General features: G+C 37.5%; 4 protein-coding genes and 1 long non-coding RNA gene across 6 annotated transcripts in view; 4 read left to right on the top strand and 1 right to left on the bottom strand.

The window, feature by feature from the left end:
• The first annotated feature begins 230 nt into the window (after positions 1 to 230).
• Positions 231 to 4,511, top strand: LOC107687682 (PHD finger protein 23A-like). Its single transcript, XM_016485119.1, has 5 exons — positions 231 to 960; positions 1,530 to 1,561; positions 1,833 to 1,925; positions 2,845 to 3,382; positions 3,529 to 4,511. The coding sequence occupies exons 1-5, from the start codon at positions 933 to 935 to the stop codon at positions 3,726 to 3,728; spliced, it is 891 nt and encodes a 296-aa protein (XP_016340605.1). The 5' UTR covers positions 231 to 932; the 3' UTR covers positions 3,729 to 4,511.
• A 155-nt stretch (positions 4,512 to 4,666) lies between these two features.
• On the top strand, positions 4,667 to 7,111 carry plscr3a (phospholipid scramblase 3a). The gene is made up of 7 exons (XM_016485154.1): positions 4,667 to 4,735; positions 5,181 to 5,269; positions 5,888 to 5,930; positions 6,057 to 6,277; positions 6,443 to 6,604; positions 6,766 to 6,924; positions 7,039 to 7,111. The coding sequence occupies exons 2-7, from the start codon at positions 5,210 to 5,212 to the stop codon at positions 7,096 to 7,098; spliced, it is 705 nt and encodes a 234-aa protein (XP_016340640.1). The 5' UTR covers positions 4,667 to 4,735; positions 5,181 to 5,209; the 3' UTR covers positions 7,099 to 7,111.
• Positions 7,112 to 9,041: 1,930 nt separating this feature from the next.
• Positions 9,042 to 16,779, top strand: LOC107687680 (sentrin-specific protease 3-like). Of its 2 annotated transcripts, none has more exons than XR_001634154.1 (11): positions 9,042 to 9,224; positions 10,850 to 11,567; positions 13,297 to 13,458; positions 13,546 to 13,657; positions 13,782 to 13,929; positions 14,976 to 15,023; positions 15,206 to 15,283; positions 15,485 to 15,622; positions 15,705 to 15,800; positions 15,922 to 15,972; positions 16,086 to 16,114. XR_001634154.1 is itself a non-coding variant. In XM_016485118.1 (11 exons), exons 2-11 carry the CDS (start codon positions 10,892 to 10,894, stop codon positions 16,194 to 16,196), a joined length of 1,608 nt encoding a protein of 535 aa, XP_016340604.1. In that variant the 5' UTR covers positions 9,043 to 9,224; positions 10,850 to 10,891; the 3' UTR covers positions 16,197 to 16,779. The 2 variants fall into 2 exon arrangements, 1 of the variants encoding a protein (XP_016340604.1); XM_016485118.1 differs by having other exon boundaries at positions 9,043 to 9,224; positions 15,705 to 15,788; positions 16,086 to 16,779.
• On the bottom strand, positions 14,600 to 17,428 carry LOC107687681 (uncharacterized). The gene is made up of 3 exons (XR_001634155.1): positions 17,359 to 17,428; positions 16,056 to 16,145; positions 14,600 to 15,015 (listed from the first exon to the last, which is right to left on the bottom strand). It is a non-coding gene; the product is annotated as an uncharacterized LOC107687681 (long non-coding RNA).
• Positions 17,429 to 17,569: 141 nt separating this feature from the next.
• LOC107687701 (eukaryotic initiation factor 4A-I-like) overlaps positions 17,570 to 24,170 on the top strand; it is an 11,201-nt gene continuing 4,600 nt past the window's right edge. The window contains exons 1-6 of the mRNA XM_016485143.1: positions 17,570 to 17,653; positions 18,412 to 18,460; positions 18,801 to 18,933; positions 20,719 to 20,858; positions 21,171 to 21,339; positions 21,985 to 22,094. Of these exons, the coding sequence (XP_016340629.1) occupies positions 17,631 to 17,653; positions 18,412 to 18,460; positions 18,801 to 18,933; positions 20,719 to 20,858; positions 21,171 to 21,339; positions 21,985 to 22,094 (624 nt within the window). The 5' untranslated portion in view covers positions 17,570 to 17,630. The remainder of the gene's footprint in view (positions 17,654 to 18,411; positions 18,461 to 18,800; positions 18,934 to 20,718; positions 20,859 to 21,170; positions 21,340 to 21,984; positions 22,095 to 24,170) is intronic.

Genomic DNA, 24,170 nt, shown 5'->3' with positions numbered 1-24,170 from the left:
CCGTGTACACAGTGCAAAAACAAAGTGCGCCATTATGGCTCCCCCAGAGGAGATTATGCGTGGAAATGCATAGCGCATCTGATCCAACATGGCGCCCATCGAACCACAGTTTCCCCATTTCCTGTGTTCATCGTACGAACACAAGGACGTTACTGCAAGAAGCCAGCCTCGCATCGTAACGGTTGACATTTACCAAGTCTGGGCACAGTGTATTCCACCAATGAATACGAATAAAAACTGCGTTGTCTATTTTGTCAGATTTTGGATTATGTTTGACAATCTGTCATGCATATTCATTACGTTCATATCAATATGCATCACGCAGAAAAGTGGCGCTCTTTGCGTGGTTGCGTCACAGGGTGATTCCTGTCGAGACCGCGCGTAGCCCAGACGTTCAAGACTTTGTTGAATGCAGTTGCAAAAAGCTCGATTTAGATTTTTCGATATTCGAAAACTGCTAGCTAACTTGCTATTTTTCATCTTTGCCTCGCGTTTGTGGATACAATCAAGGTGTCAGCAGTTTTGTACGTTAGATCTAAAGCCATCAGCTTAAATTCGCTGGTGATCAACGAGGATCGAAGACGAGACCACCACCATCATCATCGATAATTGAGGTCTGGACGAAATAATACACGGTCCAGTTTAATTTTAGCTGGACCATGATCTAATCGTCGAAAAATCTGGTCGTTTGCTTAGTATTACAGTTTTGATGACTAAACTACTCTGAGCATATGGCATAACGTTACCTCCCTTCGGTTGTGCGGTAGCTTATTAGTTATCTGTTAAATTCAAAAGCACCCGGACTCGCATATATTTTCAACTGGAAGAAATTTCGCTTTTCCTCAAAGTGACTCAAGATCATTAGCAGGAAATCAAACAGCCAACACCAAGAACCACCCAACTTTGTGGTACTAACGTAACGTTACCCCACCATGTTGGGTATTGTGGATCATCACCAAGGTAAATATGTGCTGTTTTGTTGTCATACACGTATTCTCTTTTCATTTTATTTTAGGGGCACACCGATACTCGAAGTTTTAAACGAGCCTCGTGAAACATCCATTTAACAAAGCGCTCCTGACTGGATTAACTACTCATGCTAGCAGTGAGATATCCTCTTAGGTTAAGTACACCTAACATGGCCTCTCTACTACCTGCAGATACATAACATATCATTTTCTAAGCATAACTTACTTGAATAGTTCTGATGCCAATTTGCCTCCTTGTTTTGCTGACTTGACAAGGTTGCATCTACTCATTAGCTTTTAGCATAAGCAGCTTCTGTTCGGATGTTTACTCGAGCAACTGAGTTCACGGAACATTTGCAACAAAGTTTAATGTTTAGAATTCGATTTCGTACGTTTGTAGCATTCCAATAATCACGTAAGGAAATTATTTTTAAGTTACTTTAACAGTATCCAAATAGCCCAGGCTAAAGCTAACTTGACAGTTCATTTAAGGTTGTAGTTTCAGCATTTAACAGTAACAGGTTTGGCCAGTAATGGCGATTTCTTCTGTTTCTTTTACAGACACCGTCCGGAATTGTAAAACGGAGGCTTTGGTAAGTGCTGTCGCAGTTATAATCTGTAATAGTTTTAAATGGTGACACAGCCTCGTTACTTATTTATAGCTTAGGCCACATGTGGCCGAACATGGGGGGGATGGGCTGTGGATGAGATCAGTATTAGCCTGTAGTAATTGGCAAAAATATTTTCATTTTGACAATAGTGTCAGATTGGTGACAGACTGATGTTATAGCTTTAGATATCACTGTAAACATACTGTGAATCACTATGATTGGTCACTATTAATGTACATTTTCTTTGTTCCAGCCTCCAGAGCGTAGGAAGAGGACCGTAGAGGATTTCAATAAGTTTTGCAGCTTTGTCCTGGCCTATGCTGGGTACATTCCACCTCAGAAAGAAGTGAGTTGAATGTCATAAATTATAGTCTTTTTGTACAGCAATTAAGTGGCAGCTTTGACCATCTTCATGATAATCACCTGCTGCTGACTGTAGATTGTGTGTGTGTGTGTGTGTGTGTGTGTGTGTGTTAAAATACTTAACCCTAATTGCATTCTGGTCAGTTTTGACCCAGAGGAGATACATAAACATTTATTTAAATAAATGCTTTATTTTTTTGTGTGGAAACCAAACTTTGGAAATCTGTCAAAACAGACACAATTTTAAACAAAAAGTTTAAATCGTTTTTTAGATATAACCATTTAAAAACTTCAACTTTTTAATTCAGATATCAACTGAGGATTAAAAATACTTTTGTAAAACATATTGAGCCTGTTTACCATATCACAAACACTTTTGGGACTTAAAAAAATGTATCATCCTTTTCATCGGACAGTGACAGTTCATGTGACTAAAATTAATGCATTTGATGTTTTGTTGTAAATGAATGTCTTTGTTGTAGATTTAGACTGTTTTTGAGCAGTCATGAATTCAGAGCAATCTATTTAAATCCATTGATTTCAGTAGAGATGATACTGGCAATTCTCTGATTGTTATAAATTATATAGTGATACATTCCAATAACATTTTTTATGCTTATTTAAATCCCCTATCACAGTGGGGTTTTTTTCTTCTGTAGTTCATGTAAAATTTGAATTATTTATATATTGAATTAATCAAAAGGGCTAAACTTATTAAAAATATAGTAATAACAGCATCATTCAATATATTCATTCACTCATTAATGAGAAATATTGATCAGGTCCAATATGGTTTGTTGAAAAATATTAAGCCACGGCTGTTTTATAAGCTTATTTTCCACCATGCAATGCAAAATCGTATGCAGATAAATAGGGCAAATTGTGGTGATGTGTGTTTCCAGGAGAGTTCATGGTCTCCATCTTCATCTCCATGTGCACACGAGCTTTCTGAGCTCTCGGGCGAAGGGTCCGTAAAGGATAGCTGGACGGATGCACACTCCAGCCTCGACAACATTCACAGTTTGGTCCACAAAGCTGAGACCGACAGGAGCAGCACAGAGTTCAGCCATCTTCAGTCGGAGAGCTCCTTAGACAAGATGAGATTGAACCAGATGCATCTGCATAGTAAAGCTGAGCGGAAGAAGGTGAAGAAACTCGGACGCTTCTCTTTAGGAGGGCCGAGAAAAAGCATCTCGGAGGCAAGAGCGCACAAACAATCGAAAGCAGCACTAAAGAAAATAAAGAGATCGGTAAAGGCTGAGAGACACTTTCCATCCACAAGCCCTTTGAACGAGGGGCTTCAAAAGGAGGAGGAGCTAACAGAACAGGCCATACACATGCATGAGGCGGGGCTTAAACTGGAGTCCAATCAAGAAACAGACCTGAGCTCTTGCGAAACGGACACATTGGTGACTGATGAGGATATTATGGTAGAATCTGGTAAGTGTCTTGATTAGACTTGGCGTGCTAGTAGTGTATTTAATGTATATAGCTAGAATAACATTTCTGTCATAAATGTAAACTGAAGAAAACATCTGATCATTATTTATCTTTCAACCATCCTTTATTTGTTCTATCCGTTATAGGTGATGATTCATGGGATTTGATTACGTGTTATTGCGGGAAGCCTTTTGCCGGACGTCCCATGATTGAATGTGACGAGTGCTCCATATGGGTCCATCTCTCCTGCGCTAAGATTAAGAAGTCCAATGTACCTGATATTTTCTACTGCTACAGATGCAGGGACTCTCGTGGGTCCACGGTTAAAAGAGACCACCGAGAATGAATGTATGGGAGCAGATCCTGTGTGTATATTTAAATGAATGAGACGTTCTCATACCTGTGCTGTTTACCATTCTGATTACTCTTAATTAGTTTCTGTTAAATTAAAAAAGTTGATTTATATGACTCCATTTGTTCTCCTTCGTTCTGTTTTGAAAGGCTGCTCTTGGTTTTTCAGGTATAAGGCATACTAAAACTCATGCACTTATTTGCATTAATATACGTCAAGATGGATGAATCTCACAAAACCAGTCAAGGCAAATTGACCGTATTTTAGGACAATTAAGATTTTGTTAAGCACAGGTGTCGCACTAAACCAACACACCTTATTTGGGTCATGGAGCACTGTATGAAAGACTTAATAAGTGCAAATAGGAGTGGTAGATAAGGAACACCTCCAGCTCAGATCTTTACAACTCTCAAACGCTGTTCAAATCAATGTAATTGTTTTTTCTAAGTAACGTTTTCAGCCTTGTGATGAATATCCTCACTTTTATTGTTACAGGATGTTCTCAGATTAACCTTTGACCATTGTAAAGCAGATATCGTCAGCGTATTTAGAAAGTTTTACGGCTTGATTTGTGTTATTTGTGTATTCTGTCAAAAACAATGGTAGAATCGAGTTTTTGATTTTAAGACTGAAAACAGATTTCTCTTATTTTGTTCATGTGTCCTGCATCCCAGTGTAAATAGTACATGTATGTACAGGTGTATATGTTTGAAAGATGACGAAATGCTATATTTTTCTGACCATTTACAGCAGTGAATTCTAAAAAATAAATGTTCTTTAAAAGTCAAGCCGCTTTTCATTTGCACTGTTTTGTTTGCTGACGTCACTGCTCTTTCCGTGAGTAAAATCCAAAGGGAGTGTGGGCAAAGGGGTGTGACAAGACATTCACATATGCACACTTTCCCCCAGTCACATGCTGTAGTACAGGTGCATGACTCTTCACTTGATCGGCTGTAACACTGTGCTTGCCATTATTTCAACAATCAGCTACTTAACGTGAGGTAAGCGCATATACAATATAGAAATTGGATTTAGTTTTGCCAATTCAAGCATCATCTCATTTTTGAATGTCATTTTTACTTCTGTAGTTTGCTTAATGGTCTCAGGTTACAAATTTGCAAGTTAATGCAAATTTTTTTTAAAGGAAAATGCTATTTGTTATGCATTTTCATAGGCAGGATATTTTGTCAGCATATTCTGTACTTTAAAGTAGCTAAACATTTATTACAATAGAAATGGCCTCAAACACTTTATATTCAGTGGATTAGTGTCTCTTAAAAAGAGATCGAGGTGATTTTTCCTTAACCATTTAAGTGTGTTGTGGACCTATATGACAAAAAATAAATATCAATTATTTCCTGTCATTTTACACCAGTTAATGGCACAATGGTTTGTTTTATTTGTGAAGTGTATGGAATAATGAATTCGTTGTTTTCTCTCTATTAGAAACCCGTTTGCTGTTTATTTAGTTCAACATGTCCCAGCTTTATTCTAACCCAGCGGCTGTCCCACCTGCTTTGGAGTACCTTACACAGGTGAGTGTGTCATGAAAAATGAATTATTTCATGTAAATAAGATGGTAAGAGTAGTACAATTACATATGCCAATTGTCACAATAAGTAAGTAATATAATATGTCAAAAAGGCACAGTTCAAACAAAAAAAAATCATTTACTCGCCGTTTGTTCTGAACTGTTTCTTTCTTCTGTGGGTAACCCACTTCTATAGTTTGAAAAAAAAAAACAGTTTAGAGACAAATTCTCACTATTAACTAGATGCTTATTAGCATGCATATCACTAACATGTTGGCTGTTTATTAGTACTAATGATACACATATTAATGCCTTATTCTGGATGACCATATTCTACATCTCTTAAGCCTACCCAATACCTAAACTTAACAACTACCTTACTAACTATTAATAAGCAACAAATTAGTTGTTTATTGAGGCAAAAGTCATAGTTAATAGTTGGTTAATAGTGAGAACTGGTCCCTAAATTAAAGTGTGACCAGAAATTCATACAGGTTTAGTAAACAACGATAGAGTTTCCATTATTGGTTGAACAATCCCTCAAAGGTGTACACAATAATTGGTATGTTATAATAGGAAAATGTACAATGGAATATATCTGCTTTCTGGTCTGCTCTTACAGATTGACCAGATATTAGTCCATCAAAAGATTGAGCTCCTTGAAGGTAAAGTTTCTGAAGTTATTAAACACTTTTGTCATATATAACTTTAAATCTTTACCCTTTTGTCTTTTTGTTGGACACACTAAATTATAAGTCAAATGCTAATGAACAAATGATCTTCTTTTCCAGCCATTATTGGCTTTGAGACTAATAACCAGTATGAGATTAAGAACAGCATGGGTCAAAAGATCTTCCATGCTAAAGAAAACACCGACTGCTGCACACGAAATATCTGTGGCCCTCTGAGGAGTTTTGAGCTGCAGATAAAAGATAATTTTGATCAGGAAGTGATTCACTTAATCAGGCCTTACCGCTGCACATCCTGCTGTTTCCCCTGCTGTCTTCAAGAGGTAACAACTCAGAATGCAGCTTTTCTGACCTTTGGAGAGACAGAGGAAAAAAAACATTTCAACACGATTTTCTGAAATTGCTAAATTTACAATAAATATTATATATGTATTTACATAACCCATTCTCCAATTCTTTTTCCTGTCGGAATGGGACATTGACTGAAGATGGAGGTACAGGCTCCACCAGGGAATACAATTGGTTACATCAAGCAAGACTGGCACATATTTAAGCCCAAGTTCTCTATCTATGACATGTCCAAAACAAAGGTGCTGTCCATCGAAGGACCTTTGTGTGCCATCAGCTGCTGTGGGGATGTGGATTTTGATGTATGTATTTATCTGTTATTGTGTCCATTTGCCACGTGTGTGTGTGTGACTGCAATCGTTTTTGAGATATTTAAACATATCAGGGTATAAGGATATTCACACTGTGTTTTCCAGACCAAAAGAAAATAGTTTGTGTTTTATTTTTCTGTCCTCTGGTGCAGATTACCAGTAAGGATGGGCATTCTGTTGGTCGCATCAGTAAACAGTGGACTGGCTTCATCAAAGAGACACTGACTGATACTGATAATTTTGGCATTAACTTTCCCATGGACTTGGATGTGAGGATGAAAGCAGTTCTGCTGGGAGCATGTTTCCTTATAGTGAGATATGACACAAAAACATTAATTCATCCACCAGTTTTGCTTTTTCCTGTTACTTTCTTTATATGGCCATTTATATATTTCATTTTATTGTTTCTCTGTGTTGTCCTGCAGGACTTCATGTTCTTTGAGCAGACCGGTGACTCAGGACAGCGTTGCAGTGTGTTTGGCTAGTAGGGAGTGGGAGAAAGATTGTGGTTCTTGTTTAATTTTTTTCTGGAATATTCATGTGTAGTATCACTACCTTTACCACTTGTATGTACTTTCTGTTTTGTTCTAACATCAGTAAAATCACTATAAAAGCATTTTACAAAATAGCTGTAACCCAGTCTGGCTATAGATAAACAATATTTTAGTGTTGATTTTCTCTTTTGTAAGAATATTAAATAATCCATTTCCTACTGAAATCTCCTTGCTCTCTAGAAGAAAGAAAATGTTTCTGTGACCACACCTCTAAAACAATTTTATGACAACAAAGTTCAGAGTAATTACACTATCCATCCATTCTTTTTTTTTTTTACTGAACGTCTATGAAAAGAAGTTGTCATGAACATCTCGACATTTGCCTTATCATGCTTTTCATAGAGTATTTTTGAAAGGTATACATATAGATTATCATTGCTGATTAGGAATATTCATTTCTGATCTCAGTTCACAAACTGAAGTGCATGAGTAAGGCTTTTTCTGCTGCCATTGTGCCAGAATGGCATACTGCAATTTTCAGCAGTTATCTGCCAATAGAGAGCTGACTGATAATTCACCAATTTAGGGGTAGCCTACATAATTGTAGGATTCACACAGAATCCTCACTAGCCTCCAGACTTTCAGAAGGTTTGAAAGTAACAACCTGAATAAACATTGATGTGATTTAAAAAATCTATCCTCTGAAGTAGAGGATATGTCATCTGAGATGAAAATTTTTACATCATTTTCGAAGACATTCACAGTGGAGAGTTACGTTTTTTAGAACTGTGGTGCTCTAATGTTGTACTATTTATCAGTCAAGAACATAATATTACACTTGTCATTTAATATATCACAATTCTTGAGACATGGGACAAAACAGGTCCAGCACCTGCTATTAGGTTTAAAAATAACATTTTCAATTTTAAATGTCATGATGGATTAATAATAGAATGTATTTAACACAATTATCACCTTCAATTTAATTTTCTCATTATTATACCAAATCTATGTTTCTTAATGTCCTCTCACTACGTCTAAAACAGTGTGTCCACAGAGAAGGGTTCAATCATTCATATGCAATACAATTGATAAAAATGTTTTTTTTTAATGATGAAAAAGAGCTTGTTTTGTCAAAAGCAACACTTAATAATATCTCCTATCAAAGCAAGGTTGTTTTTTAATGACACATGCATGTTTAATAAGATTTTAAAGTTGCGTCCCCACTTTTTGTCAACACCGTCAGACATTCAATAAAATGTAATAAAACCAGGGAATATCAGGGGCAGCTGTCACTCTAAAGGAGTCCCTGGCCACAGTTCACCTCTGCAGAGTACAGCAGTGTCAGACAGGCTCTGCCTACAAATTCAGGTTTCCGTCACCTCCGTCAGATGAATATTTTGATAATATTTCATTATGATATTTTATATTTGTTGTGGAATTGTTGGTCACATGTGAAAGTGTAATCTGTCTGCTAACACGAGAATGTGTTTTGAAATGTTAAAAACATCTTGAATGCTGTTAAAGATAACGTTGAAATTACATTACACAGTCCAAGGTAAAAAAGCACATTTTGTTAAAAAAGAGAAAAGTTGGGAGGTTGTATCAAAGCATAGCTCAGTAGCTTAGTACATATAAGATACATAATTGTAGTTTCATTTGTCTGAGTACAAGATTTTATTTTTTCAATTTTGCACCGTTTTGTCCCACTTCTCAAGAATGACTTGTGACTGGTAATATTTCATTTACTTTTTAGTTATGCGTGGTGCATTTGAGTGGTTTGAAGGGGGTGTGGATGACTACAATTATTTAAATACGTGTTTAATAGCTTCAGGAAACATTTAAAATAACATTATTGGGTCATGTCGTATTATAAATTATTTTCAAATGTAGTTCACGTTCCTGTCCACCGCGTGCGTACACCGACGTGACGTCATATAGACGCGGCGGAAGAAGAGTGTTTTCGCCCAAAAGAAGCGCCAGCTCTCATTGAATGAGCCAAGATTTAAATCAGCCTTTATTTTATCTTTCATTTTATATCCTCGCAAAACTTAGTTATCCGCTTTTTGAGTTGGCAGACAACGCCAAAGCTTTTGGCTTGAGGTTACGGTTAAACGGTGAGTAATCGGTGGTGCCGACACCCCACATTTTCTGCATCTCGACACCGGAGGCCAAGCAGTGTTTATTTGTGATCGGTGCTTGATTTGAAAGAGCGGAACAAAGCGCATCCAGCTCTGCTGCGGCGTTGACTCTCTTCTTGCGTGAACATTGACAACTGCATGGACAAAATACAGCCACGTACATGTGCTAGTTTCGCTTTAAATAACATTAAATAAAAAGGTAAAGTGATTTTACATAAACCTTTAAATGAATACATTGTCCTAACATTTCTCGGTATTACTGTCAATAACAAATTACTGGGATGGCTACATCAGAAACTTAACTCTTCATTATAGGGCTAAACAATACACTCATGTGACGATTTGATACACAATACATACTCTCATGATACTTTAAACTAGGGCAAAATAGTAAAACGCGTATTTATTATTATTATTATTATTAATTAAGACATGATGAACAGTTAATAAAAAGTGTTGTTTATTAAAATTTCTCCATGCACAGAGCAATTGTGACACCAGAGTAGAAGTATTCATGGTTCTGCTTAGATAAAAGTACAGAATTATGTTAAAACGCTGCACTCTGACCCTGAATACATACATTTAAACATTTTAATCTATTTTAGTTTTAATGTATTAATAATGATATATACAGTGCACTATAATAACAAATGTGTGACCTTCTGCGTCATTTTGGGTCAATTATACACCGTACGTATTATCACTATCTACAATACATATTTTTGGATTGTGATGTATTGTGACATATTATAACACCTCATTAGTTATATAGTTATGAATTTTTCTACTTTAATCTCCAAGGCCATCCTCTAATAACTGCCCTACAATGAAACATATTCTCAAGGAAGGCCTAATTGAAATACAAAATTAGAACTATTTCTTCGTTTTTTAGTAGTATTATTAAAATATATGACATTTTTTTGTTTATTTTTAAAGTTCACATTAAATCGAAATTGAGCTTATTTACTTTGTTACAACACATTACTAGTCTTGAAGTGAACAAATAATCCGTGCTACTTGATCAACATCTGTGCTTCTTAAAAACCTGTTGTTCCAAACCTGTGCGAGTTTCTCTGCTGAGCAAAAAAGAAGATCTTTTGAAAAATGTTGGAAATCAAACACTTGACGGTAGCCACTGAATAAAGCAACAAAGAAATAAACTCATACAGGTTTGAAATAACTTGCAGGTTAGTGAATGATGACAGAATTTAAATTTTTGATTGAACTAGTCCTTTAAAAATTGCTACTAGGTCAAAAAGAACCTTATTAGTGACACATATACTAAACACATTGAGACTCTAGACCCTTTTCATATAAAAGTCTGTTTTTTAACTAGCTTGGTGTTTTTTTTTTTACACTTTTGTTATTCTCTGGTTGTTAGTTTGGTCAAGTGGACTGTTGCCTGAAAAGACCTGAAAGAAACAAGTTAAAATGCACAAAAAATAATCTTGCTGATCTTGCTAATGTTCGTATCTCAAATGACAACTAGAGTTTTATTCACGTTTCAGGTCACTGCATGTGCTTGCGTTCTACATTTTTTGCATTTAGCATTCTGTTGGTTCTTTGCTCTGACAACTGTCATGTTTTCTGTCACGCATTAGCGAGGAGGCAGGCTGGCGCAGGTCGCAGGGTGCTCCTGGATCATGAGAGACAGTGGCAGCAGCCTGGCTCAAACACACTGGTCCAATGAGCTGACGCTGACCGCAGGGCAGGAGGGCGCTGGGGGTGGGGGTGCCATTGGAGGTGGCCATTTAATGAATCCAGCCATGGCCCAACATGCCCCGAGCCCAGCCCACTTCAAACTGGGGCGCAGAGAGGAGGACATCAGAATGTGGGGTGCAGACTATACTGTCCCTGAGGTGAAGGACGAGGAGGAAAATGTGGAGATGGAGAGTGAAGAGGATCTGGTGGACGGGAAAGTCGAGGGTGGTTTGCAGTGTAATGATAAAGGTGACGATGAGGAGTGGGGCTCGCCAGAGCACTCAAAGCTAGTGGAAATGGATGTCAGTGTTACAGATGACTTTACCCTCTACTTGACCCAGACTAGCCCCAGTCCGCTCCAAGAGAGGAAGCTAGCCCGGTTGCGGTATCGGGGCCAGAAGTGTTTGAGCATTCGCTACCGTTTGGCCCAGCAGTGGAGAACTTGGCGTCAGCGAGCCAAATGGGCAGGAACTATGGGATACAGGAGGGTACGCAGATGTCACAGACGCCGCCACTCTGGCAGTCGACCTTTCCAGAGACCGTCTGGCAGTTCATTGTTAAATGGAGACCCAGAAGGACGTTTGGGGACAACAGAAGAAAGAGGAGCTGATTTATCTGGTGAGTATGAACTCTCTTATTGACATTTGTGGTATAATTTTGGAAAACAAGTTAGTCTTTGCAACTTTTTTAAAAGAGCTGATCAGATTAAAGGGTTAGTTCACCCAAAAATGTCATTAATTACTCACCCTCATGTCGTTCCAAAACTGTAACATCTTCGTTCACCTTCGAAACACAAATTAAGATATTTTTGATGAAATCCAAGAGCTTTCTGACCCTGCATAGAAAGCAACACAACTGACGCGTTAAAATAGTCCGGACTTCGCTAAAATAGTGCATGTGACATCAGTGGTTCAACCGTAATTTTACAAAGCTACAAGAATACTTTGTGCACAAACAAAACAAAAATAACTTTATTCAACATGCGTCGTGCTACTCTTGATAATGGCAGTGGAAGGTGACACGAAAGCAAAGAATTGTTTAAAGTGGTCCTATTATGCTTTTTCACTTTTTCAACTTTAGTTAGTCTGTAATGTTGCTGTTTGAGCATAAAAAAGATCTGCAAAGTTACAAAGCTCAAAGTCCACTTCAAAAGGAGGTTTTTTATTGAATATAAATCACTTTTCAAAAACTACAACGAACGACTCGTTTGGACTACAATGCATATTTTCCGGGATTTGTGATATCACAAATACCGACGAATGGGACGAGACCTGGTTGAGCTGCACTAGAGAAGGTAACGAGTGTTATCACTATGTCGGAGACACGCTAGCTTTCCCAAGGCAGATGAACTTAGAGTGGTTACAATCATCCGGGTTTAAAGCGCGCTCAAATTGAATTGATATTGACGCAATATTTACACTGAAGCTCGCAGGCGGCTATGGTAAGGGGCATGACATTTCCCGACCAGGCGCTGAGTGCTGCCAATCACAACACACACTGACCCAGCTAACCAATCACGGCATATTTCGTATTTCAGAAGGCGGGCCTTCATTTGATACAGGAACTATTCAAGCCGTTCATGACAGACTGGGGAGAGAGGTGTTGTAATAATGTAAAATATGTGAAAAATAATGTTTTTCGAACAACCTAGTATGAGAGCCTGTTCTAGTGCACCCCCAAAACAAAATCAAGACTTTATAAAAGAGCATAATAGGACCCCTTTAATAAAGTTGTTATTTTTGTTTTCTTAGCGCACAAAAAGTATTTTAGTAGCTTCGTAATATTATGGTTGAACCACTGATGTCACATGGACCATTTTAACGATGTCCTTACTATGTTTCTGGGTCTGGGAACATTTCCGTTCCGTTGCGGTCTATGCAGGGTCAGAAAGCTCTCGGATTTCATCAAAAAAGAATCTTAATTTGTGTTCCGAAGATGAACAAAGGTCTTACGGGTTTGGAACGACATGAGGGTGAGAAATTAATGACAAGATTTTTCATTTTTGGTTCAACTATCCCTGTAATTGTTTAGCATGTGATACCTGACTATTTTAAAATGAGTTGTTCAGTTTGAAGTGTAAATTGTGAACATTTGAAAGTTTGAACATTTGTATATGCATTAAAATATCATTTAAAATAGTGCCATTTGTGCTAGTAAAGATAATTTAATGAAAATAATTTACATTTTTTAAATATAAATAAACAATTAATAGATTTCTTTTAATATTTCTTATTTTATTGTTTAGCAAAGGTAAGCTACGGTAAATGACTGGCAAAGCATTCCAACTTGTGACATCTGTTCATTTATCCTCCTCCTTGGCTATTAATGACCCCTATTGATTTCCTAGGCTCCTGTAGCACACATGGGATTCCGAAAGGAAGGGATGGTATCCATGGTGCCGTCATGGGGGACAGGGAGGGACGGGCCTCCCCTGCTACTGTCCAGTCTCAACGGGAAAAGTCCTCCCCACAGAATCAGCTTAGCAGCGAACACATCTCTTGTGTACAAGGTACAACATATAATTTTTCCTTAATATGGAACAGGAACATAGGATATGTAGTATGGTTATTCTTCTCTCACTCCTCCTCTTTCTCAGGTATTCTGGATGAGTTTCTCCAGCAGTATGGGAGTTTGATTCCCATCCATGTGGATGAGGTGGTGAAGAAGCTTCGGGAGATCTTTAACGAGAGCTTTTCAAGTCCTCAAAGGTCAGAGGCGGCTCACACCAGTCACAAGGCTTATTGAATCTTGATATTTAAAATGCCACATTGGTGAAAGACTCGACTGTGAAGTCTCATTTTGTATACCATTTTAACTTGTGCCTGCTTACAGGAAGTTAATGGTGCAACATTTAATGCAGTCCTACCAGCGCATGTCCGGAAGTGCAGCGATGCGGGGGTTTCGTGTAAACTACAAACGTCACGTCCTCACCATGGATGATCTGAGCACACTTTATGGTCAGAACTGGCTCAATGATCAGGTGGGTCTCTTGGTTAAAAATAATTTGTAATTATTAATGAACATTATTATTAATATTGGACCACATTCACTAATCATATGTACACTTGGATCGTTTTTCTATAGTTTGGATAAAATTCAGAACCAACTCAAATTGTGACCCTACAATAAGTCTTTCTCATTTTATCACATCACAGTCCATCCTGTATAGGAGGCATACACTATCGTTCAAACGTTTTTAAAAGTCTCTCATATTCGCCAAGGCTGCTTTTATTTGATCAAACATACAATACAATCAGTAATATTGTGAAATAATATTACAATTTAACACAACTGTTTTCTGTTTGAATACATTGTCAAATGTAATTTATTCCTGTGATGGCAAAGCTGCATTTTCAGCATCATTACTCCAGGCTTCAGTGTCCCATGATCCTTCAGAAATCATTCTAATATTCTGATTTGGTGCTCAAGAAACATTTCTTCTTATTATCGATGTTGAAAATAGTTTTGTGTAAACGGTTATCCATTTTTTCAAATTCATTGATCAACTGAAAGTTCAAAAGAACATTTAAAATAGAAATCTTTTGTAACCATATATATCCTATAAATATGGCACACTTGACTTTAAGAATGCGTCACATTGTGCAAACTTCATTATATATGGGGATTGTGCTTTTTTTAAATTTATTGATAATTTAGCATATTTCAGATTCATCAACATATTAAATGAAGGGTAATAAATAATTATGTCCATACCCACCTGTTTTGAATCCACTAGAAATTGTGTGTGGAACCTTTTTGGCGCATTTAACAACACTTGTTGTTATTAGTGAATGAGACCCAATATTTTTGTTCTTCGAGTCTCTTTCATTGTAGTTGATCAAATTTGTAACTCTCTCAGTACGTTTGTCACTATTATGGCACTGTCTTTTACATCAGCTTGTCAGAGTTGTATAGAGAAGATATCCACAGTTATGACTCTTTTATTTGATGAATGGGGGGCCCTTGTTCTGGGATTGTGCTGAGTTGGCTCTCTCTCTTACGTCTGTAACTCACTGCGTCACGCAGGTCATGAACATGTATGGAGATTTGGTCATGGATGCTGCTCCTGAAAAGGTAGGAAAAACATGCGCACACACACATTTACCCATACGAGCACAAGGGCATTTGACTCATGACAAAGCCATTATATGAACCTGTATGTCAGACAGTTAAATGACTATGAAAACAATTCATTAGTTCTCATTCACTCTCTCTCTCTCTCTGTCTCACCGTGCCTTGTTTTTTTTAACTTACAGGTCCACTTTTTCAACAGCTTCTTTTATGACAAACTTCGGACGAAAGGTTACGATGGGGTCAAACGGTGGACAAAAAATGTCAGTACTGGGGAAGGATTTTGTCTGGATTTTGTCAATACTTGCACATTTTAGGATTGTAAATTTAAGCTGATTAACTGCTTTTTGCACGACTTTTTTTTTTTTTTACTTTTATGTTAAAAAGTAAGGTGGATACAACATCATCATTGTAGTATTGCGTTTATTTCACTTGTTTATTCCACTGTTAAATCTCCCCATTAGGTTGATATTTTCCAGAAGAAGTTCTTATTGATCCCTATTCATCTGGAAGTGCACTGGTCATTAGTGTGTGTGAATGTTCCTCAGCGTAGCATCACATATTTCGATTCCCAGAGGGCCCTCAATCGTCGTTGCCCCAAAGTAGGTGTTGTTTGTTCTAATGAGGCTATTTTAATGGCTACGCTCCTTGAACCATTTCTTAGCCTGTCTTTTTGTTTTACAGCACATTGCCAAATACCTGCAAGCAGAGGCAGTCAAGAGAGAACAGAAGGAGTTTTACACAGGGTGGAAAGGCTTTTTCAAAATGGTAGGGTGAAAGGTGAATTTGATGTGCGCGTTTTGTGCGTTAGCAAAAGTATTTGAGAAATAAGAAATAAAAGAGAGTGGAAAAGCCATTTTGTGTATGTGCTGTTGACTCTTCTGTCCTTGGAATATTTTAGAATGTGGCCAGGCAGAACAATGACAGTGATTGTGGAGCTTTTGTCCTTCAGGTGAGCTTTTTTTTTCCTCATTAGTCGGTTTCATTTTTATATTTTATATTGTCTGTGTTATTTTAACACTTGATTTTACTCACATGTTCACTCTTCTTGTCATTGTTCTCCAGTACTGTAAGTGCCTGGCCCTGGAACAGCCTTTCAGCTTCGGTCAGCAGGATATGCCCAAGCTACGGAGACAAATGTACAAAGAACTGTGTGACTGTAAACTGTCTCTGTGAGACTGTGACATCTTACACTTCTAAATAAGCTCCAAGTCCAGACAGCATTTAGGTGGGAAACGTGCAAACGTTTTTAACCCTCTTTTCGTTCAATCAGTTTGTATTTTGACTTGGCGAACGCCATACTCTGTTCGGCCCAGTTGTTTGTTTGTTCAGATCAAAACGCCAGAGGAGTTGTTTTCTAGAAGTGTGAGGGGGAGCTGACCTCAGTGAACTGTTCTTTAGGTGCCGCAGTATTGTTGGCAATTATATTTTTTATTTTTCATGATCTTGATGTCAGTATCTTGTACGTTAAAGGTAATACCATCGACTGGTGAGGGAGGAGACTTGCAGACATTTTAAAAATGTAATGCGATATTCATTTACTGAGAGTCAATGCGGACCACGACACTATAAGAGCAGTTCTGTTTGTTCAATATTGTTTGTCTGTTGTTATGTATCTGTGCGATTTAAGATGCAAAACTATGGAGATGAAAAAAGAGCAGCTGTAAATTAAACTTTTATATCTTTTGAGATGCATACGTTGTTGTAAGATGTACTAGTAATAAAAACTACGAAAATAACTGAGCCTAGTCAATTTGTGCATTGGTCATAATGTTACTGTTCTTGTGTAGTAGTTTGTAATGTGGTGACTTCAAAATGGTTATAAATACAGCAGCTAACTAACTATAAAAATAGGCCTACAGTTTGGTGGACAGGCTAGACTTGCTACATTTCTGTGCTTGGATTCAAAAACACAAACAGTTGTATGTGTGTTGAGTGTACTCTTACAGTATAGAAGTCGCCACAGCGCGAGCCGTACCTTTTAAATGCATATTAAAATAATAACGAAACAAAATGTACTATTAAAACTGCCAAGGTATGATAAAATAAAAAGGATGAAAAAGGCGATGGTTCACGCATCAATAACACACTTCTTAAAATATATTTATGCTTAAATTAGACATAGTTTAAAATAATTACAGAGGAAAGAGCCAAATCATATACTATTATTTAAAGCTCGGTAAGATTGAAAACAAAACAAAAAACTCTAAAAGAAAAATCTGAATCATGGAGATTATGTGTGCGAATTTCAAGTTCCTATGAAACAACAAACAAAACCAAGTATTTCTGTGTAATAGCAAACTTCACATTCACAGTGCTGAATACGCAATGACCATACCTGGAAATCTATGGACGCTGATCTACGCCACTGTAGGCCAAGCGAATGATATTTTGAGGTTTAGCTTTAGTCCAATTACATGTAAACTATGGCAGGATTGACGTGACAGAGGCGGGTACCATTTGTTGAGTGACGTCTGTACTACCCAATGAGAATATGCGAAGGGCGGGCCATATTCTGACTGATGGTCGAATGCTGCAATCACAATTTTAGTAAGAAACCCGTGTTAAACTATATAAAACATTTTCGCGGTGTGCTCGCCCTTCGTGATAATGTCGGCAGAATATGAAGGGAGGTAGGGCAGACGGAATTTAACGATCTTAACGTATTTATTTATGAATTAGAAATCATATGCATACATGTTGTCAGTCGATATAGTAATCCCGCTTCTAAATGCTGTTGGAAGTAGCTTGTGGTTGCTGATCTTGAATGTCGCAAATGAGTTGTAAAAACCCACTGGCGTTAGCATATGAGCGCTTAGCAGACGGGCCTGCTTGAGGATATTGACGGTGAACGTTCAAGAGGCTCAAAATTATGGTTCAGATCGCGAACGATGTGTTGTTATATGAACTTAATGTGTTCAATCCAATTGATTTAGACTGCTGGACACATAACCCATTAGTGGCCCCGAGTAAAGCCTGTTTTTCTTCCATTCATTCTTTTTGCACACAGTTAAAACTGTTCTGATTTTCTCTATTAAATACATTTTCTGTTTAAAACTGTATATGGAAACCGATTTACAGTTACTAATTTAATGTCATATTGCCTTAATGGTAGATGAAATCTGTTTTGTTTTCTTATTTGACATACTGTCATAATATATGACATCTTTATAGAATATTAGTGCATAACGTCTATATATAAATAAACACACAAAGAATATTAGTGTATAATGTTCTTATTCCTGAAATATGTTACACTGCCCTGTTTACCTTACAGTGCTGATTTGCTGCTATTGCAGCATAGTTTCCATTGATATATCAATACAATATCTATCTGTCTGTCATGAATAACTGTATGGTGCTAATGTGTATGGTGCTAATTCTTTTGCAGACCTAGAGACAATGGCCCCGAGGGCATGGAGCCAGATGGAGTCATTGAAGTGAGTTCATAACAATTTTTCACAATTAACTATTTTACATAAACACTGTATATATATTTTCCCTGCATGTCTCTCCTGGCACAGCTGTGAGAAGCGGGTTGGCACTGAATGTGCTGTCAGTTGTTTTCACTGTCTTTTCCTCACTGTAGGGGTCAGCGATTCCCCCTTTTTTTTTTTTTTTTTTTTGAAAAACTGCCAACCTGTTATCCTTTATGCATTATGCATTGAGTGACAAATAGCAAATCCTTTCTTTTCAGAGCGAGATGGAGTAAAGATTAGCTTGTCCGTGGTCTTCTGTATCTTAATCATCATCTAATTACTCTTTTCCCTGTAATTGCAGAGTAACTGGCATGAGATCGTGGACAGCTTTGATGACATGAACCTGCGTGAGACTCTTCTCAGGGGAATCTATGCTTATGGTTTTGAGAAGCCCTCTGCCATCCAGCAAAGGGCTATTCTCCCTTGTATCAAGGGTAAGATACCTTTAAGTATATATATAATAAGATTGTGATTAAAACTATTTACTGAAGCATTCCATATTTATCGGATGTTCTATTATATGTTCACCCAGGGGCGTAATTTCCACTGGGGACAGGGGGGACATGTCCCCCCCACTTTTCAAAATCACGTTTGTGTCCCCCCCACTTTCAAATCCGTTTGTTATGATTTTTTAACCGCACGCCGTCATCGCCACGGAGGAGCAGGACTGAGCAGGGCACAGACGTGTGCATCCGAGTCCAGGAACGTCGCGTGCACACTCTAAAAATAGCTCACTGAAAGTGCTAATGAGCAGGTCCCCCCACTTTCAAATTCGTTTGTTATGATTTTTTTAACCGCAAGCCGTCATCGTCACGGACACGGAGGAGCAGGACACAGACACGCGCGTCCGCGTCCAGGAACGTCTTGTGCACTCTAAAAATAGCTCAATGAATGTTTGGGTATCACGGTTGTGGCACAGTCAGCGATGAAACGCCAGAAGCAGCAACAGATGACTTTAATGTCATCATGGATGAAAAGAAAGAAAGAAAGGAGATGTGAGTTGGTTGATTCAGTAAATTAGCTCAGGTCAGGATAATCATATTTTCTGTCTAACGTTACACCTGTTAATGTTAGCCTACGTTGACTGAGCTAACGTTAACATACACTGTTGCTAGGTAACAGACTGTTGTTAGCTAAATATTTAATGTAGAACAGTGGTTCCCAAACGTGGGTACGTGAGGCGACAGAGGGGGTACGCAAACAAAATGCTGAGTTTTGCGGTGTTTCGTGAACGAATTGTTCGCGAAAGTCATTGATTCAATGATTCATTTATAAATACAGCCACTTGCTTAGTTACTGAATTAACAAATGACTCGATGACTCACGCATTAAGACAGTGACTTACCGCCACCTACTGGCGCTTTTAGTATTTAAAAGAATCACTTTTCACTTTTTTTTATCATCATTGCATATTAATCTATTGAACTTTTTTTTTTAAACATTAATATTCTATTTATAAAGATAAAAAAAGCCTACTATTCTTTTTGGCAGAATTGATCATTAATCAACTTAATTATTTCCTGGATTTTGTATCACCATAGTCCCTAAATGTATGTACATGCAGGAAATGGGATTCAAATCGAAAACATTTTCCCCCATTTTGTGTCCCCCCCACTTCTCAAACCAAAGTTACACCCTTGTGTTCACCTTCTATGAATGAGCTTTTGGGCACATAATACAACTCACAAGTATTGCACACTGGACACGTCACATTCAGTTGAAGATGACAGTCCAAAACAGTTCATCTGTTCACCAAACAAGCAAAAGTTCACTTCAAAAATGAACAAAGTTGCGTTGATGAGTTTGAAGTTCAGTGTTAGGGGAAAAAAGACAGAAAGAGAAAGTGTGATCTGTATTACAGCTCTCTATATGAAGCATATAGCCTTTCAAGCTACAGAAACACAAATGACAATGTTATTATGTGCATTAACAATGATTCGGAAGAAATATAATGTGTAATTTAATGGAAAGCTATGGGATTTTGAACTGCCTCTAGAGTCATAGCTGGGTGCCGCGGACAGGCAATGCGTGGCACCACTGGAGTACATACACTTCTAGAAAATAGATTTAAAGACTGGCTCAACAGGGCTATGTGCTTTTTGTCCGTTGTGAGACCCCCCTTTAGGCTGCCATTGCCCATCTTTGCATGCTTGAAGAAGACCACCCTGTTTCTATCAGTTAGAGCTCATTATCTGGCCTTTTGTTTTTCCCCACACTAGGATATGATGTCATTGCACAGGCTCAGTCGGGCACGGGCAAGACTGCCACCTTTGCCATCTCTATCCTGCAGCAGATTGACATAGAGCTAAAAGGTTCTCAGGCCTTGGTTCTGGCACCCACCCGTGAATTGGCTCAGCAGGTTAGTGCTCTCTCTGTGCTCACTGCTTTTGGGTAGGACTGTATGACTATGTTTTGGGTATGGGAGAGATTTCAGTTGTGTTTGTGAGTAAATACATTATTATAAAAATGGAAGTGCTTACTTGGAAATGTAAAGCTAGTATGTAGTATTGTGTAAAGTAATAAAAAAAAAAAACTGCGATAAGCAGCACTTACATGCAATAGGCTGTGGATAGAGGCACACTTGCCATCAATGCAAGTATAGACTTTCGTGCTTTTTGTCATATAAATGTTTTAAAGGTTACATTACTCTTGATTTTCTTTGTCCATACAGATCCAGAAAGTGATTCTGGCTCTTGGAGACTATATGGGTGCGACGTGCCATGCCTGCATCGGTGGGACCAATGTGCGCAATGAGGTCCAAAAGCTGCAGGCAGAGGCACCGCATATTGTAGTTGGAACCCCAGGTCGCGTCTACGACATGCTTAATCGAAAGTTCCTTTGTGAGTACTCAGTATTGTGAGTGATCTAGTGCTGGGGCTGGATTCACAAAAAAGTTCTAAGAATAATTTATTTTATAACTTAACAGTAAAGTTAAGATTATTTTGTATTTCCAAAAATATTTCTTAAACATTTTATTCTTTTTTCTGCTCAAAATTCCTGAAAAGAATGTTCCTAAAAATCCTCTTAAAGTTATTATAACCTCCAACTTGTCTTAAAAGCTAGGATGTTTAATTGAACTGTTGTTTGAAATATAGATCAATAATGTAATGCTTCATATTTTTATACCTAGTGTTTTATTAATGTGAACGATGATCTGTCATGATTATGCATGACTTGACTTTTTGCTGAGTTTGGAATTCAGTAACTACTAAGAAAAATGTATTTAAGTATAGAAATGACTCAAACAGGGGCCTCATCTTTAATTTGATAATTACATTACGTCATTTTATAATGTGTAATTGTATAATTTTTTTCCTAAAAAAATTTTTAAGAAAATATTTGAGACCTTCATTAGAATTTTTGAAGAATTTCACTTAAATTTATCTTGTGAATGCAGACCCTGTTTATTTATTTATTTATTTTATTGCGTGTTATTTCTGTGTTATGTCATTTACTCTATCTTTTTGTGTTCACCCCTCTTCCAGCTTCTAAGTACATTAAAATGTTTGTGCTGGATGAAGCGGATGAGATGCTGAGTCGTGGTTTCAAGGACCAGATCTACGAGATTTTCCAGAAACTCACTACTAGCATACAGGTTAGGATGTGAAACAGACTGTATTTCCTGTATGGGCTGTTACCAGGCTGAATATTTCGAAGCTTAATTGCATTAGTGTATATTTGGGTTGGGAATCGAACCAGAATCGGATACTTAAGGTCAGGAATCGGATACTTGTTGTCAAATAAAAATTTCGATTCCCCCTATTGATTCCTATGCCCTTTTTTTTTTTTTCTTCTTCATCTGTGAGGACCGGACCTAGCGATCTGCCAGGACCTTGCTCGCTAATCTAAGCGCTCCAAAGTTTGGCTACATTTGCGATCACAAGCCAAAAACACTAAGTATAATATCTGTGACTGTGATAGCTAAACATGTTGCAAGAGAGGTGTCACCACCAACATGACAAAGCACTTTAATTTAATAGATCGTTAAAGATCGCGAACACGATTCAAACACCAACGTGATTCTATTCCTAAATTCCAATGATTCGTCTGTTTCATTCCTCAACCGTGTGCGATCAATGTTGTGATCACTTGTTGGTTCGTCTGTGCAGCGTACGATCACACCAGTGTGATTTGAACATTTAAATTTGCATTCGCACTGCCACTGACCTAAAGAGAGCAGCTGTCTGTCATGAATGAAACAGCTTCACAGTCATTTTTTAGCCACACAGTATGCAGGGGTTAAAGCAAAAAAAAATCCTGAGCCTGAACTTTTTTCCGGGGGCGGGGGGACGGGACGGGGCAGCACATGCAAAGCATGCAATGACTGTGGCAACTTTAACATTTGAAAGGATACTATGGCAAAGTTATTGCTTTTCTTATTCAAACTGATTTTTTTCTCATGAATATATGGTTGACCTGAAGAATGAAAGCTATAACATACACTTGGAAAATTCCTGCTTCACTGCTCACTGTTTATCGACACTAGGGGTGTGACAATACACTTAGCTCACGAGATGAGACAAAATACAGAAACTTGGTTCACTAGAATGAGACAATATTTTAATACTATTTTTAAGAAATTTTCAATAAACTATTTATTTTAATTACAAAAAGTAAAACAATGCAGTTGTATTTTGAAATATTTAAAAAATCTAGGGCTGTAACTAATGATTATTTTGGTAATCAAGTAATCTATGGATTATTTTGACAATTGAGTAATCTGATATTTTTTAGTAATACAAATAGACCTAAGTGAAAACCAGGCTTTGGTATGTCTATTAATGTATAAACTAACGATGAGGCAATAATAATTGGCTCAAATAAAGTATCAAAACCAAGTAATTACATGGTTTTATTGAACAACACTGTTAAAACACATAATGTAATATGCCTATAGATAATATGAACATAACCAACTTAAGTACATTATGTATTATAAAAAATACCTGCAGAGGGCGCCAACGGCCTGGTGACGTTTCACTTTACAGCGTGATTAAACAATGTTTAAATCCATTTATTTTTAATATTTGGCCACATGCAAACTCGGAAAGCTTTTTACCGGTAAGTTACCATTAAGAGATCATGTGTGAACAGGACCTTTTCAAAAATCACAGTAAATTTGTTCTGGCAATCATAACGTTCTCATGGAGATGACATGATTACTCTGAGCTATTTACAAAGCTCCGCTGCTTTTTAATTAGTTTTTCTATGTAAATATGCGCTAGGTGGACATCTTTGAACATTGCGCCTTGCAGCTTTTTCAATGTGTCGCGCTTCTCTATTCATCAGGGCTGCGACTCTGCAGTTGGATACTAGTATGCGCGTCTCGTGTTTATAAGAGCAAAAAATTCTGATTGGCTACTATTAAAGCCTTGAATCACACTCTGTGACATTCAAATCTGCGTTCGCCCTGCCGCTGACCAGAGAGCAATTTACGTATATGAAACATCTTTACAAAGTATTTAGTATCATTATTTCTGTGTTACAAACATTCAAATCACAGAAGTACTGGGACAAAAGTTTATAGTTCAGATATAAACTCTGATGTGTACTGTAGCGATTAAAATAGAGTAAATATCCTTTTGAAAGTAATTTGACACTTCAAATGAAGATTTATCGATTACATTGTTACGCCAGTAGGTGGCGAAAAGGGGCTGTTAAAATGTATTTG

Source organism: Sinocyclocheilus anshuiensis, unplaced genomic scaffold, assembly GCF_001515605.1.
Source record: "Sinocyclocheilus anshuiensis isolate Anshui unplaced genomic scaffold, SAMN03320099.WGS_v1.1 scaffold281, whole genome shotgun sequence".
Classification (NCBI taxonomy): Eukaryota; Metazoa; Chordata; class Actinopteri; order Cypriniformes; family Cyprinidae; genus Sinocyclocheilus; species Sinocyclocheilus anshuiensis.
Note: the sequence above shows the minus strand (reverse complement) of the source record. Positions and strands in the feature narration are given on the sequence as shown.